This window comes from Erigeron canadensis, chromosome 2 (assembly GCF_010389155.1).
Source record: "Erigeron canadensis isolate Cc75 chromosome 2, C_canadensis_v1, whole genome shotgun sequence".
NCBI classification, from domain to species: Eukaryota; Viridiplantae; Streptophyta; class Magnoliopsida; order Asterales; family Asteraceae; genus Erigeron; species Erigeron canadensis.
Genome location: NC_057762.1, coordinates 31,196,523 through 31,214,175, shown reverse-complemented (window position 1 = coordinate 31,214,175; position 17,653 = coordinate 31,196,523). Strand labels below are relative to the sequence as shown.

Genomic DNA, 17,653 nt, shown 5'->3' with positions numbered 1-17,653 from the left:
TGAAAAAAGTTTCATTTATTCTTTTAACTGTTGATTGAATATTACTAGAAAACCATGACTTTGAAAAAAATCTTTTGTGTATAAATATATTCATGACGTTTTTCAGAATGATGCGTTTATTTGATATGGTTATGGTTATTAAAATACATTATATTTTTATTTATAGGCATTTGGATTTTTGCCTTAGTATTTTTAAAATATTAAATGAAAGCGTTAGACCCGTAGCATTACTCTAAAATTGTAAAACTTTCATGATGAAACAACTTTTGAACTAATTGGCTTTATAATCTTCGAAATTATATTTATGATTCAATGTAAAAAATATCTATTGTGAATTATATTAAACATGCATATAGAAACCAAAAAGTCATATTTCAGAGTTCTATTTTCTAAGTTTTTTTATTCCTTCTATATATGATATTTAACTAGTTTGAAATGCATGTACTACTGATGGCTTTTGCAACTGATTGTTCACTTGAGCGGTAAAAAGTATCCGTTTGTTTGTTTTTGGCCCTTCATCGTATATACGTACTACGGTACTAGACATTTGCTATATAGTTTAAAAAACTACATACATATATATATATTTCATTTTTCAGTTTACAATATTAACATGTATTTTGTGACACCAAAAACATATTGGCGATGATTCGTATATCTTCATTTTTAGTAATACGCAATTAAATATGTTTTAAGGTGTTGTATTATATAATAATGTGAACATGTTTTGTGATATACGACTAAAAAGATAGTGGTATATCCTGTAGTATGCATCATATAGTAACAATAGATGCTATTTGAACAATTCATAACTTTTGATCATCGAGCATGTCGTTGATTCGCATCCATTGATACATAAGACCATGGGGAGTGTTTTTCTTCCTCTACTCATCTACTTTTCATATTCTCTCTCATCTTATCTTCTCTCGTTTCTCATACAAAAAAAAACCCTTCCCTGTCCTCTGTCAGAAAATAACCCTTTGAAATGACATGTGTGTGACATATCGAGCGTGAGGGGAGCAAGATAGCATTCACCAAAATCGTCCCCTCCCGCGTGTACCTACCTTGAATTGTGTTCACCATTGGTACCTCAATGTACCTCTTTTATCAAGTATTAGGCACGGCCAAGGTCCACCTCAACTCACTAATAACACTAATATTTTGTATGTGATATAAAAATTTAATTTATAGTTAAGTTGATTGTACGTTGATATATATCGGTGTGGATGGATATTTTCGATTTCATCACGTTTCTTATCATGGTATCGAATAAAAAGTGAGGTAGACGTCATAAACTAGTTCTATACAATATACATGGTTCACATAGAAAAGAAGATGCTGTGTCCAACTGTCCATGGTCTCACAACCTAGACATGTTAGAAAACAAAATCCAGGATCTTTATTCTTAGTGATCCATCTACTACAAAAGTTGATCTTATTTATTCAAAAATGTTTGGTTTACCATATCAGCTTCTTTAATTGTGCCACGTCTCATTATTTACTTAATTGTGATGTTGCAATTTTGTTGAGTTTATTTTATGTAATATCAGTATGTATCAATTGTTCAGATTCATTGATTTTAGATATCCATGGTTATATATATATATATATAATCATGTAATAGATTTTCATCTTAATATTCAACTACCATATATACTTCTATGCAAAGAAAGAAGAATATGATACCATGGTGTCATTGTTAATATTATCCCAATACATACCCTGATGATTTACAAATAAGATAAATCTGAAACCAACTGGATTGCTTTGTTTTGGCTTCTTTACTGACCTTTGTCAAACTGTGCACTCCGCTTAGAAATATTATATAAAAAGCCTACAAAATCGTTAACCATATCAGACAACCGATAAACATCCACAATGCAATTTATTCATAATCTCAACAAACTCTCATTATTATCCGACATAAACATGTAAGTTGTAAGTTATGTGGTCCAAAAAACTACTTAAAAAGAAGAAAACAAACACAATGGAAGTTTTGTACACAAACTGATTAGAAGTATAGCTCAAGCTGCATACTGGGCAATCTTTGTTTCAAGTGAAGTTTTGTCGGCCCCAACCACTTTGTCGATCTCCTTTCCTTTCTTTGTGAAAAAGAATGATGGGACGCTGCTAATATTCCACTGTGCCGCCACATCTCTTACTTCATCAATGTCAATTTTTAAGAACAACACTTTAGGGTACTTGGCTGCTAAGTTTGTATAAAGAGGAGCCATGAACCGGCATGGTCCACACCATGTAGCCGTGAAGTACAAAATGGCTAGTTGGTTTGCCTTCGATGAGCTGCTTAACCTTGTTTCCAACTCACTTGCTTTATGAATGGCAACTACTTCACCTGAAGATCCATATAAAGACATAGTAAACACAGCAAAAAACTTATCTATGTAGCACCTGTCCCAACACGGCAATACAGATAAAATTAAGAGCAAAAGAGTTTTGAGGATAGGTTTATAAAGTGTCCCAGTTGAATATGAAGGTAAGGAGTTTAATCCCCGTATAACACCGTCATGGACTACTTCCATAGTTTTAACTTACAATAAAGGTTTTTTGACCAGTCTATATGTTTGGGGTCAGGGGATGCAGAATCTCACTTTCTATAAATTCAATCTCAATAAATTGGCTCCTAAGCTTGAAAGAGGCTTCATTGGTTGTACCAGGTCAATCCGCAAGTCAAACATGATACATATCGTTTTCTTAAATCTTAATAATGTTGAGCACTTTGAACATTTTTTCAATATAGAAAAACAAAGCTGGGCAAATTGAAGAATTACTTTCATCATAGAAAATATAAATGCACACCCACAACGTACATTGATCTCTGAAAGGCTAAAACTCTTAAGCCACAAACTTAGAGGTAGCAATTTTGACACATGTATTTATGAAACTGGTACATTCAGGTTACCTAGTATATGTGACAGTCACATAGGTCTAAAAAGGAAGGTCGAGAGTTATTTCAAACTATATTTATAATGCATGCGAACTCATATAACACATTATTCAACAAATATTATGGAGACAATGTTGATTGGTAATCATATCTAGCACACTGATCATTTATAGAAAACAACTGCGCAAAATATGTTTCACGCCTATCAAACCAGACCCACAAAAAATCCACCCATTTTGACCCCTCTCCTAACACACACATATACCTACCACAAAGTTCGGGTCAGAAATAACGGGAAACAAAATCATGTACGGATTAATAGCAGAAGAAAAAAAAACCACATCACATACCATATGTTTGAGCCGAAGCATTCGCGTCCTGCATTGAATTAACTGTTATATGTAAGCCTCTAATAAATCATCCAAAACTTATTCAGACTACCAAGAGCCTAGTCCATTATAACTATTAACTGAGAATTTAGATTTGTCAAAGTTCAGATAATTAACAGAGATTTTGCCTCAATTTTCTGTGGTGTTTAAGAAGAAATATATGTACATGCCTTGGTTTCAGCTGGTGTTTTTGGTCTCTGACGTTCAGTTGGTCTATTTTTCCTTTCTTTTCTTAATCTTTCGTATTTCCTACGATGCTCTCTGATCTTTTGGACATTAGGGTCAATCTGCAAATAAAACAATAAGGTAACGAAGAAACAACTCAGCAAGTATTAAAGGCCACAAGTCCAACTTCAACCTATTAACCTAAAAATTGAAATGGGTCAAATGAGTTAAACCACAAATCACCTGAAGTGTTTTAACTGATGAGCCAGCTCAACCAGGTATTTTTAAGCTCGTTTTGACCCTCATTCAAGAGTACTTGCTGTCAACCCTTACCTAACCCACCCAAACCGGACATTTTGAGCCACAAATAGAACAAAAGGTAGAGGTCACAAAATTTGGCTGGTCAGGCAAATTGAGATTGGGTAGTTGAAATATTTGCCCTATTTTATTTATCCATTTCTTAATCTTCATTAACATTATTGAATTGATACATTAATAAACCAAATTTATTTGAAGACTTTCGACCCATTTAACCCATAGTAGAGAACGTAAATTCAACCCCCATAAACAGCAGCAATATTCTATTGATGGCGTGTCTGAGAAAAAAGCACCTTTTTAAGAAGTAAACCGATCTCCTCGTCATAATCTACAGTTGAAGCTACACCCAAATCACGTGCTGCATCTTCCCAAAGACCAAGCATGGCCTTAGCCATCCCCCGCGTTTTATAGCCTTTTGCAGAGTCAGGATTAATCTACAAAATTTGTATAATGTTAGATTTTAGTTGATTAGGCTGTAACCATTATAAGAAGGGATGTATAGACAGACCTTTAAAGCAGCATCAGCATCTCGAATCGCAGCATTTGGTTTTCTCAGTTTTACAAATACACTAGCTGCAATTATACATAAAAAACATAAATAACCCATGGCTCACAAAGATGACACTGACCAAGGGGGAAGTTTACATGAGAGTCTAGCTTGAAAGTGATTATTTCTTCATAAATATTTAGGGTCAAAATAACCAGAGTTGGGATGACAGTAAGAAGTTGTCATAAGCAGGTTGGTTACCGAGATAAATGTAAGAGTACTAAACAATATTCCTAACATTACTCAACTTCATTTTTCATAAATAGGTACCTCTTGTTGCATACAATATAGCGGAGCTTGGATTCAGGATAATAGCTTCAGTTAAGTGATCTATAGCTTCATTCAGTTTACCTACAAGTGTTGGAAGGGAAAGTGAACATGGATATTCTTCCAAAGAATAGTAGATGATGAAAACCAGAAAGCACCGCATAAGAGCTGGCCACTATGACCCGCACCCGCTTACTTATGAATGGGCCACTTTCAGCTGTCTTTATCTCAGACGGGTTCAAAATAATGTGAATGGGTCAAGGGAGATGGAAGTCACCAAAGTCTGATTTTATTCATCGAGTTACACAACTAATTTGGAAAATAAAGAGAAAAAGTGTATGCGGGTCGACCAACCCAAGCCGCCTTATACCAATCCCTATTAAAAAGGACACATTTCAACATGACACCTGTTACCCAACCCTATTTGGCCATATCTACAACATATTGAACATATCTACAACATATTGAACATGCCTTCCGAGATAGCCATGTTAGCTTTTGACTTCAAAGTTTGTGCAATATCACGATTTTCATCAGTAACTTCAACTGAGAGATCTCCCATCTGCCAAAAAAAAAGTGAAAATTGGTAACAAGAACAAAAAAGTCAAGATTACGGTAAGCAAAAAGGTCAAACTACATCTTGTTTCTGACCTCTTGTGGAGGGTCATTGTCAGGTTTTACAACATCAGAATCATCTAACTCGAGGTCAGACTCAACAATGTCCTCATTGAATGCGTGTCCATTTTCGGCACCCTAGATAAAATTTTTCACGATAAGAAGAACGATATATCATAACAAAAACAATATTTTCAGAATGTACAAAAGAGTAATCATAAAAAGCAAGCTCAGGTCAATGTAACCAACCCCGTTTTGACCAGCCGCCATATTTTTCCACCTAAACCGACTCCAAAGGAAGACATTCTTGGGATTGGCAAAATACTTAGGGCGCGTTTAGTATTGGAAAATGTTTTTGAGTTTTCCATTTCTAATTTTCTAGAAAATGAAAAGGGTTTTCCATCCCTAGAAAACAAATGAAAATTTTAAAAACGCGTTCAAAACTAGAAAATGGAAAACAGTTTGAGGCTTATGAAAAGTGGAAAACAACAAAAAAGTGTTTTCTAATTTTCCATAAAAAAGTGGAAAACGGTGTTTTCTGTTTTCATGGAAAACATTTTTGGAAAACTATGATTTGAACGCGTTTTCTGTTTTTCATGTTTTTTTGGAAAACAAAAATGGAAAACAAGGGGTGTTTTCCCCAACTAAACACACCCTTATGTTCCCAGATTGTAGAGGGTATTTGAAAGCAAATTTATTTTGTCAACATTCAAAAATAGTTAGATTTCTAACTATATTAACATTAAATAATAGTAGGAAATCTTGTGTCGCCAAACCTTAAAAAAACCTTAATTTTGTCATTAAAACTGCTTTGGCTTTGTTTGTGATTGCTTATCAAACTGCTATTTTTGATTGCTTATTTAATAATTTGCAAATTGAAGTAAATTACTCCAAACAACTTATTTCGATAGCAATAATTAGTTATAATACGAAATCCTAAAATGCACCCGATATTTCCTTATATCTCATAAAACCTTTTTTCACTATCCAAATCCAATTACTTTGAGCCTATATAATCAAAATTTCAGAATCATACTTAGATTACCCAATACCTTATGATGTCAATACTAACGCCTCGTAACATACCACACCCAACAGTCGAAAATACTTCCTTGGTCAAAACCAAGTGATTACAACCTTAAAAATCACAACTTTTTTTTACTTGGTAATGTTCCTAAACTGACATAAGAAAAAGCACACTCGAAACAACTATATATATATATATATATGATAACAGAAAACCATTAATGAAAAAAAAAAATCAAGAATTAGTGGAACTTACTGCAGGTGGGATTTTGGCACCTAAGCTGAAAAAACACATAAATGAACAAACCAATAAATATACTTTAAGAAAAATGGTAAACTTTATAACTATGATTACATATTGGACAAAAGACACGGCTTCACCGGGTACCGTGAACAGGATCCGTTTACCCGTTATACATAATATAAGTTTTTTAGGTAAAAATGATACCTTTGAAGAAAAGTTCTGAAGAAAGAAAGTGATGGAATGTGAAGGATTGAAGGGTCTGATTGGTAGGCATCAACAAAGTACTTTAGTTCTCTAATTCTGGACTCATCCATGGATATAATACTTGTTCTGCTAACTATGAGGTTTTGGCTTTAAAAATGAAACAGGGGAGAAAAAAGGAATTCTCAAAGAGTCAAGAATGTTTTAAAGCCTTTTTTTCTTGTAACCCCTTTTTCTTTCGACCAAGGCCCTTTTAAGTTTTTTTAGACCATTTTAAGTAAAACTAGACTGATGCGGCGGCAATGACGGTGGTGGTGGCGTGGTAATGATTAATTGATGTAAGAGGGGTTAATATGGTTTTTTAATGCTTCATTTTTGAGTTTTTTTTCTAACAAAAAAGAAAGGAAAAGATAAGAAATCTTACCTTTTTACATTCTTGGGTTTTTTTCACAACAGAAAAGAAAGTGAAGGGAAGGAAAACTTGGGTTTTTTCTTCTAAAAACTTTTTGGCCAGATTTGGATGGAAACTTAGGGTTTTATTCATTTACAGGTGGAAGGGGTGGGGTTGCAGGTGGTGGAAGGCAGGTTTCAGGTGGTGGTTGCATGAAAGGGGTGGTTGCAGGTGACAGTTGCTGATGGAAGGGGTGGTTGCAGGTGGTGGAAGGCGGGTTTCAGGTGGTGGTTGTGTAGAAGGGGTCGTTGCAGGTGACGATTACAGGTGGAAAGGGTGTGTAACGCCCAAAGTTAGAAGACCAAAAATATCACAATCATTTACTTTAAAAATCAAAAAATTTAACACAAACTTATACTTAGAAAAATATTGCAAATTTTCATTAAAAATAAAAGTTATCGAATTTGAAAAATAACAATTGGAACCTTCCTAATATGTTATTTTAAACATATCTTAGAAGTACCGGACCTTGAAAACGTCAAATGAAGCTCGGAAATTTTTGCTTGAAAACGTCAATGACCGTGCTCTGCGACCGTGTTCCTAGAAACTGATCACCAAGACAAAATACTGCAGACGCTGAGCACAGTTAGCCGTGCCTGCGTCTGTACTCTTACTGCACCCACTTAAAACACCAATTCACTATCATTTGAACTCAAACACTTACACCATTTCAAAACATAATCATCTTGAAACCACAAATCACCAAAACACATACATTTTAACTATAAATCCATGTAGAACAAAATGACCAAAAACTTAACATGACCATATACTTTCCCACCAAAAGAACGTGTTCTCCCAAATCAAAAACTTGTATCAAGAACCATAATAGTCAAAGGGATTAACTACAAAATTACCCAAAATGCCAACCTCCAAGATGGCTAAAATCCTTCAAGCTTAACTTCGATTGGTCAAATCTTGCTCTTGCTACTACCAACTCCTATAAAAGGGTTAAACAACTAAAACATAAACAAAACGCTTAGTGAATGCATATACATATGATCATAATCAAGTTACCAAAATATTAGTGCGTCAAGCATCATACATAGCCTATCTTTTGATAGCCATTTCATTCATATCAATCATAACACAAAATCATTACAAATCATTTTCAACATGGCCATGGACAATTTGGCTAGTAGGAATTTACCCACCTACTAGCTCTTTCAAACAATTTGACTAGTAGGAATTTATCCACCTACTAGTTCTCACAATCAATCAAACAAATTGGCTAGTAGGAATTTACCCACCTACTAGCTCTTATAAACAAAATCATATTATGCTAGTAGGACTTTACCCACCTACTAGCTTTCATTCATCAAATCAACATTTTGACTAGTAGGAATTTACCCACCTACTAGTCTTCATTTTTCAACAAACATATGGGTCATAGGAATTTACCCACCTATGACCTCTAATGACTAGAACATGATCATATGCATATACACTCATCTTAACTTGGCTATTTGGCATTATATGGCTACTAGGCTCAACAAAATGATCTTCATCACCTACACATTAAGTAAGTCACTATGAGTTTTTCTTAACTCATTTCATTCACAAAACTAACCAAACTCAAAATTCAACCATCACACATGGTGTTTGACTTTCAAGATCATTTTCCATAAAAATATTCCCATAATTCTTACAATATAAAAATTTGACCAAACACTCTAAAACAATACTTTCACCTATATGGGTTCACCATCAAAACACCATTTTCATCTTTCCAAATTTTCTCATAACAATCTCATTAAGGTTCTAACTATTTCCCAAACTTACAAAAATCCCAATTTATTCAAATTCCCAATTTCGAATGGGAAGAACCCTAATTTCAATATTCAAAAACCCTAATTTTAATTGAATCAAAATAACATTTTTTTAATAAAATCCCCAATTTCATATAGTTCAAGAACTCTAAATTCACATAGTAAAATATCTAGGTTAAATTCTTACCTTCAAGAAAGGAAAGGATTAAAAACAAATTGAAACTCCAATTTATTCCTTTTCTTCATGTGGAAATCGACCCACTCTCAATTCACCACCAAAACCCTTGATTTTAAATTCTTAATTAGATGAACTAACTTGGGGGATTTTATGGATGAATATCACACACAACACTTTGCTAGAAGAATTTGGAAGATTTGAGAAGCAAGGATTGAAATTTGGAAATGAATTTGAATTATTGGGTTTGATAATACATCAAAATGCATGTGGCTGGCTTCCCCCATGATGCCACGTTTTTTATCAAATAAAATAAGGGTATTATACCCACTAGCCACTAAAGTTCCAACTAAATTAACCCCCTTATCTCAAAACTAAATACTAGGAAAGTATTTTAAGGGCTAAAATACATAAAATATTGATTTATTTATCTTTTATATTTTTGGGGTGTTACAAATCTCCCTAACTTATTTTGGATCACGTCCTCGTGATCCTTACTATAATCCACAATTCTCAAAACTTCAAGATCTTCAACTTTTCGTTACTTTCTTACTTTAACTCAACTTCTTAATTCCGCATATAGTCAAACCATTACTAAGTTTTCTATATATGTATGTCATTATACCTTACTACTACCACATCATATAACTTATCATTTATCCAAGTCATTTCATTAAGCCAAATCAACATTCTTCTTGTTTCGGAGCTCTTAAAACCCTTTCGTTTACTGTTTCGAACATTTCATAAATCCTTAATGACAAGGGCTTTCGAATCTCATACTTTCGTAGGGATTTTCACTCATTAACTCAAAACCAAATTCCGCAATCATTCCTAGTTCATCATTTCTTATCCCCCACACTTAAGGGGTTTACTAAATATATTCAAACCCTTGAGATAATTCCTTTTATCTCCTAAACTCACGGGTTAATTTAAAAACATCTCTTCTATAAACCCTTGCACAAATTAAAACATTTCCAATACAACAGAAATCAAAATCCTCAAATACCTATCAACATTACTCGGTTCATTAGATGTATAACATGAGAATCACATAAACAATCCAAGAACAAAACCAACGTATTCATACTAACATATTAATCAACTATCTTAGTCTCTTGTGCGGTATTAGTCACACCGCCGATCCATGTCTAACACATCTTATCATATACCAACAACTTTAACCATAACACAATGGTCTTTAATGAATTTGGAGATATTTCAAACTTTCTCAAAAATTTCTTAATACTATCAATGACAATGTCACAGTCTCAATACCCAGTGGTTTTAAACCAATAATCATAATGCCATAAGTCTTAATACCAGTGGTCTTTTACCAGTAATAATGAAGCCACAGGTTTCACTACCTAATGGTCTTACACCAACAATAATGATGCCACGGGTTTCCCACTTTATGGTCTTACATTGACTTCAATCAGCAGTTGTATATATCTTGTATTATTATATTAGGAACTCTTTACCAAATGATCATCATCAATTCATGCATCATTGCATTCATATTCACCTCCCAACTTTGGGTCCATATACATTTTTTTTTTCGCTATCACCATCATAAAATCGCTATTTATACTAATCAACGGTTTAAACTTTATATGTCCTCAACATTCATTCAAGGATCATTTTGTCATTCATAAGAAAATCCCGCATCTAATGATTCTTTGATTCATACTCATCTCCTTCGTTCCAAACCTTTTACCGAAACACTTCAACACCATTTTAAAATTTACGTAACCATTAATCAACTGAAATTTTAGTAATACTACCAAAAGACTCCACTGTATCATTATCATAATGTTACATCGTAATTAAATGAAGCAACTCACACTCCGACAAGTTTCATGCTATTTCCACATGATAAATCTCATTCTACGCATCTTGATAACTTGGGAATTCACTTCATTTCATTAAGCATCCTTGATTATAACCATAATATGCGATATACATTCGAAGTTTTTCATCTTTCTTTTTAACAAATAAAGCAGAAGCACCCAACGGAAAAATTATTTGGACAAATAAAGTTCTTATCCATAAGTTCCTAATATTAACTCATCAATCCTTATATCTTAATTGTAGACGAGACATTATAGAGCTTTTGCCAGGGGTGTAGCACCCACGGTGAGATTTTTATTAAGTTTCATCTGTCTATCAGGAGAAAGACCCGACACTACATCCGAAAAGACTTCAGTAAATTCATTCACTGCACCGAATAATCCAACTATCACTTAATGTGATAACCTACTCCATAAACATATCACCATTATCTACATACTTAATTCTAAACAACCCGACTATCACTTAAAGTCATAACGTTATCCATAAACATTATCATCATTATTTACATACTTGTTACTACCCTCTCATCTTAGAGGGAGCTCTCTAGCGCGGACCCGTTTAAGATAACGTATGCTAGACCTCCCGCTGTCAGAATGCGACACGAAGTTTCGAATGAAATTCACCTTTCAAAAAAAAAGTGATTTAAAACTAAGATTATCGTGCTTTTAGATCATATATTTCTAAAAAAAACTTGGCTAAATTAATGTATATTTATAAAGATTTGGGTATTCATGTTATTTTCTCAATTATAAAATAGCTTATGACAAACCTCGAGCAAGCAAATTATAAAACCGTTATTCATAATAATTTTCCTATTTATTTTATTCAAAAATGACAAGACTTTATCGCCAGCCTATGACAAACTTTAAGCAAGCAATTTATATAGCCGTTATCCATAACTAGATTGGTGCCTGTACAATGCAGCGGCGGTGAGGCGGTGGCGGTGTGGCTATTAACATAAAAGTAATTTCATTACGATCGACAATGTGATGTATTTTTGCGGTGGAATGTGAAACTGGGAGGAGAGGGACGAATTATGAATTAGGTTTTTTTGTTATGTGTTTTTGCGTGATGGAAGGAAAGATGTTGAATATTTTTTAAGGACATTTTAGTCATAGTTTAAAAATGAAAATAATAATGTATTACGATGAATGATAAATTAGTTCTTAATTTAAAGGGAGTGGAGAGTTCAGATGGGAGTATAGATAATTTCCTTATTTATTTATCCGAATATGACAAGTTTTTATCTAGTGATAAAGAGTCTTTTATTTAGATGTACACAAGCTAACTGGATATTCTGTGACCATTTACAAACCCCCTCTTTTTTTAAAAAGGTTTGAACCTCAAAGCTCTTGTAAAAACATATGGCTCAAATTTCATAATGAATATGTAAACGCCAGTGTTGTTAACCTTGCACATATCCAAGGCACCATTTTCAGCAAGCACGGGTCCTAGTATCGAATTACTACGTTGATATAAATGTATAACTCCCCAGACTAAACTCAAAAGGTAGCAACAAAGGATTTTACAGAATCAATCTGAATTTCCAAGGTCACTGATTCAAAACATTAAGAAAATACAGAATTTCAGTTACAAAACACCTGCTACTAAATTTTACGCTACGGTTACAAAACATATATATATAGTCGTTCTTTCAACCAGCCACTTATTTTCCCAATCAATCTTCATCATCATCATCTGAACTTTGATATGCTGCAAGCAAGCTTTTAATGGGGTTGGTCACTTTTACTGCTTCATTCTCTTCCTTGCTTTGATTTCTTGGTCCAATTTCATCGTCTGTATTAACTCGCACATTACACTCTGATGAAACAGGCTCAGTTGAAACCTTCTGACGCTTCGGCTTGACTTCCACTACTTTTTTCAGTAAATCTTGTTGCCTGTATAGAACATTACATCAGATGATTCGTTTAGGCATTTAAGATGAAAACGAATTCTTTAAAGATATATAGAGGGGGAACCATTAACAAGTCATATGGATTGCATAACGGGTCAATAAGGGTTTAGGTTGGGACAGGTGCTTTCCAAAATGGGACGGGTCGGGTCAGGTTAGATTAACCCGCAAACACTTTTCTCTTTTTTCTCATAAATATATAATGGATCAACGATGATTAAAAAATGATTTACAACAATATCCATCTACATCTCTGAACAAAATGCTTTGTGAATGCAACTATAACAAACTTTAGGCGCCTTTGACATGTTTGACCATATGATATACCCTTTTCGCAAAAAGAGATAATTCAACACAAGTCATCCATTTTAGAAAATAACACGACCCAAATCAACCCATTCAACGAAACTGCCACCTCCTGAATATAGATGTAGATAATCGGAGAGGTACCTTATTCCCGTCTTTGTTTTTGGCTCTACACGGAGTGGCAATGGAATCAAAGCTGGTGAAGAATCAGCTACACTTGCAGCTTTGTTATAAGGAGTCAAAGATAAAACAAAGTAAAGTGCAGCTTTAATACTGTGAAAAATCCAAATTCACTTTTTAGCCCATTGGTCAAATTTGATCTTGATCTGGGTGTTCTTTATAGTCAATTTTAAGGGGGGTTTACAGATATTTCGACCGTTAGTGACATCTTTATTGAACTATGTGCCAAATCTAACATGTAAAACAGAGGAAGATCAACCTAAAACTAACACCATTTAGCTCAAAGTTACAGATATATCGCCATAAACCTATTAGTTGGCAGTTAATCTCATACATACACATATATCAACATGAACCTAGCATATTCCATATAGCACTTAATCTCAATCTTACAGATATATCAGCATAAACCTAACATCATATAGCAATTAATCTCAATTGCAGTTAATAATATGGGATTGGGTTAGAGGTTCTATATGTAAGATAAAAAGGATTAGTAGATGTATTGAGTTAATAACAACCAATTATATCCACTAAAGATAATCTTTGGTCTATGATGCCAGGCTTTAAAAAATGGGTATGAAACCTAAGAAAATTGACATACTCCAAAGTCCAAACCCACCTGGGGTTGAGTTTACAAATTAATTACCATTCAAAACCTCATAAACAAACCCATACCCATATGAATCCCATCAACAGACCAAACACCACTTATGTTGTTGTACTTGATTCATTCATTTTATGCACCTCACGACAGATAGAAGGATATTTTAAAGGCAGCAAATGCTCGCTTTTCCGTGCGGCGTAATAAGCGTTCAGCATCCTCTTCAGCTTCCATTTGCTCCTTAAGATAGAGCAGATCGTCACTGTCCAAGGCTGCAAATTTAAATTTAAGGAGAGCCCAACAACTAAATACAATAAACATTGTTCAATAGATATGAACGTAAAAAGAATATAACGAAAGGCTATAAAAAAGGGGAAGGGAGCTTATTATACCACCACGGCCATGAAGATAGCCACCACGTTCTCCTGCTACCTCTTGCATCTGTGTACATTAACCAATCAATAGAACAGCCAAGATCCCTGCAGGGCATGTTATCAGAATAACGTTCTATAACCACATTACTGTCCATCAAAGTTTAAGTAAATAAACCCTTACAAAAACCCAAAAGCCGATATTTGTGTCTCACGCAGGTTGAATATTTGAGTAACGGGTCAAATTAACTTGTCCAATACTCTTATGTGTCCATTTTTATACACATATTCATTAGTAAGTAATTCTATAAACATATGACTATAATTCTAATACAAAAAATAAATATCTAACTTTTCGATAAAAGAGATTTAGAAGATTATGAACACATCAATACACGTGGGAAACTTTAAAAGCGTTTGACTTGCTCAGTTTTTAGCAAACATAGGTTAGGCCCAATTAACCTGGAAAAAGTAAAGAATAACCAGATTGACCGATTTCCAGATGGATGCTAGAATCTACGTCTACCTATAACAAAAACCTACCAACTTGTCTCTTTTTTTTAAACTTTGTCATATTGTTGGTTTAAGTGAACTGCTAAACACCTGGTGCGATTGCGTCATCTCCTATGGACATGGTGCAAGCATCATAATGTCCATTTGGTACAAGTTGTCAGGATTATAAAACAAATAGGTTGAATAGTATCTATAACAATCAAACCTGCAACTAGAGCAAAAAATTGTCCATCCTAACTCATTACGCAAAGTAAAAAAAAGCCCATTTATCTAAACTCAGTAAACATACACAATATTTCACATATGGGTTCTTGTAGCTATATAACTCAACAGTTCAAACTTGGCCTGCTGAAAGAACACCAAAGCCACATCATCCTGATAAAAGAAACTTTATGTTGACAACTGGCTCTGCTAAGGTTATGTCATAATTGATGTATGTAGATGCGTAACTAAATGCAACTATTCCATGGAGATCATCAACCACCCCCACCAAGGTGGCCTACGCATCTTGATGCCCTCACAAGAGGTGTTAGGTTCGAACGGTGGCCAGGGGAAGGGTTTCAACGGTCATGTGAATATCTAGGTTATGTCGCTAACACAAAGACCTCCATGGAGGTAACCTATCAGGGATAAACACCCAGTTATTCCATAACATCTTAAAACTTATCCACAGCTTGGTGTTATGTATCAAGTTAATATCATCACATTTTGAGCTAAATATCATCAAGCTTCGTAATTAACTTTGTGCTGTAGAATGTGTCGTGATAACATATTAACATCTATAAAACTGTTGCCAGTGCTCTAGCCCAGTCAACTAATGTCTATGCTAATGAGCCACCTATCTTGTCTTCGGCCCCTTCTCATCATCTGTAACACATCATGGTGATCACTACTTCCGACAATTACGTAGTCGTTGCTCTAAGGGGTATCTACAACAAGCAAACTACTGAATTTACACCAGACACCATGATAATGCTTTGAGAAGACTCATTGATCCTGTCTTGTTGGCATTGGTGCTGTTTATTTTGGCCAAATTGCTACGATTGGGTTGAAAAACTACAGGACTTCAATTCGAATGTTTGATCATCCACTCCAGTTTGTTATATAAATGGCTAATGATACTTTAGATGGTAGTTCTTTTTTTCTTGTTATGCTTAATTAGTCATAAAAGATAGGTTCTTTTTCTTTCTCCAGTCTTAAGATCAAGTGCTTTGGACTTCATATTAATTAAGTTGGGTACTTTTTTCATCTTTGCTTAATTACCCTAGCATGACTGGCATGTAAACTACAACACAACTTCCATGACTATCTCGTTAGCAAAGTACGTCTTCAAATGATGAAAATCATCACATACTTATAATCCAAGTAATCATAATCAATAAGGAGTTCTAGAATCATTCCTAAAAACATCCCTTCGCGATTCTTAACTTCTTATCTAAAAATCTTCAATAACAATTCAAAAGCTCCTATATGTTTCTAACTTACTTGCAAAACTAATGCAATACGATTACTTCCGAAAATCAAACATCATATAAACCACTAACCACTTCCACTAGTTCCGAGCTTCGGGCCGGCAACCAGCTCAACACGAAACGATATTATTTACTCTCCCTATTCAACTTGATAACTTCTTGTTTCAATTTCATTACCTAATTCTATCAATAATGGTTACATGTTCTCAAAACACACACACACACACACACACAAAATTTTGAAGCTGTAAAGGTAGAATTAGACAGAAGTAAATAAGAGGGGAAGCGGGATTCGCTAACCTTGGCGACCATTCTTTGAAAAGTGATGTCTTCGTCATCGATTCTATCTTTCCCCTTTCCAAATTTCTTATCTGTTACATTTAACCATTACCAAAACCCTAAATTTTTGACAAATTATATATATAATATACGTATATAATTGGGGAGGAAATATACCTTTGGGATCGGAAAGATTTGTGTATTCCCGGACTTCTCTTCCGGACATATTTTCAGGTGGTGAAATTTACACACCGTTTGCGCGTGATATATATCTCAGGAAATCTCAGGAAAACCTAACCTTTTGTATGTTTATTTTCTGAAATGTAATTATCTTTGACAGTGTTTAAGCAATTTGAAAAAATGTTTATTGTATGTAAGAAAACATACGTGGCAACCATATACAGGTGTCACTTGTCAAATTTTAATTGGTTGAAACGAAATTCTTACATACAATAAATATTATTTCAAAGTTGTTTACACACAATACACACAACTTTAGTTATTTCTTACTATAGACATTTATTCAAAGTTTCTTACATTCGAGGAAACTAATCCCTTTCTTTGTTGGTCTCTATAAACCTTTTTTATTTTTTAATTTTTGAACGGCATATTTTTTTTATTTTTTTATTTTCAACGATAGATTTACTTCAATGACATCATCTCATAAGGTTGTATACGATTATACGGGTCAAAAATTGGTCTGATATGGGTCAAAATCCGGTCCGATCCATACAAACCCATGACACGCATATGCACCAAAACAGAAACCGTGACCCGATACGTTACCTTCTTCGGCGGGTTGGTTTGGGTAAGGTGTTCATGCGAGTTTCGGTTCTCGAGTTCAAGGGAATTTTGTTCATTCACGTGTCAAAAAACCCGAAACCCCCAAGTGCACCAAAACGTTCCCCGTGACCCGGCCAGTTACCCTCACTAACGGGTTGGGTCGGCTTCGGGCGGGTCAAAAGCGGATCACGAGTTTTCGGATCAATTATACATCCCTAATTTCTCATATACAAAAATCAATTTAAGAGAACCCGATTATATACTGAGAAAACTCTTATCACGCGGATATTGATTTGGGTAAATGAAACAA

General features: G+C 34.3%; 2 protein-coding genes across 3 annotated transcripts; both read right to left on the bottom strand.

Moving 5' to 3' along the window:
- Positions 1-1,866: 1,866 nt before the first annotated feature.
- On the bottom strand, positions 1,867-6,883 carry LOC122586997 (TPR repeat-containing thioredoxin TDX). Its single transcript, XM_043759053.1, has 10 exons — positions 6,681-6,883; positions 6,489-6,513; positions 5,243-5,344; positions 5,066-5,153; positions 4,595-4,675; positions 4,286-4,350; positions 4,071-4,211; positions 3,465-3,581; positions 3,256-3,283; positions 1,867-2,353 (listed from the first exon to the last, which is right to left on the bottom strand). The coding sequence occupies exons 1-10, from the start codon at positions 6,788-6,790 to the stop codon at positions 2,025-2,027; spliced, it is 1,086 nt and encodes a 361-aa protein (XP_043614988.1). The 5' UTR covers positions 6,791-6,883; the 3' UTR covers positions 1,867-2,024.
- A 5,537-nt stretch (positions 6,884-12,420) lies between these two features.
- Positions 12,421-16,848, bottom strand: LOC122588550. Of its 2 annotated transcripts, none has more exons than XM_043760684.1 (6): positions 16,738-16,848; positions 16,582-16,652; positions 14,318-14,366; positions 14,091-14,197; positions 13,286-13,368; positions 12,421-12,821 (listed from the first exon to the last, which is right to left on the bottom strand). In XM_043760684.1, exons 1-6 carry the CDS (start codon positions 16,784-16,786, stop codon positions 12,602-12,604), a joined length of 579 nt encoding a protein of 192 aa, XP_043616619.1. In that variant the 5' UTR covers positions 16,787-16,848; the 3' UTR covers positions 12,421-12,601. The 2 variants fall into 2 exon arrangements, with proteins under 2 accessions (XP_043616619.1, XP_043616620.1); XM_043760685.1 differs by having other exon boundaries at positions 13,286-13,366; positions 14,091-14,187.
- Positions 16,849-17,653: the final 805 nt, after the last annotated feature.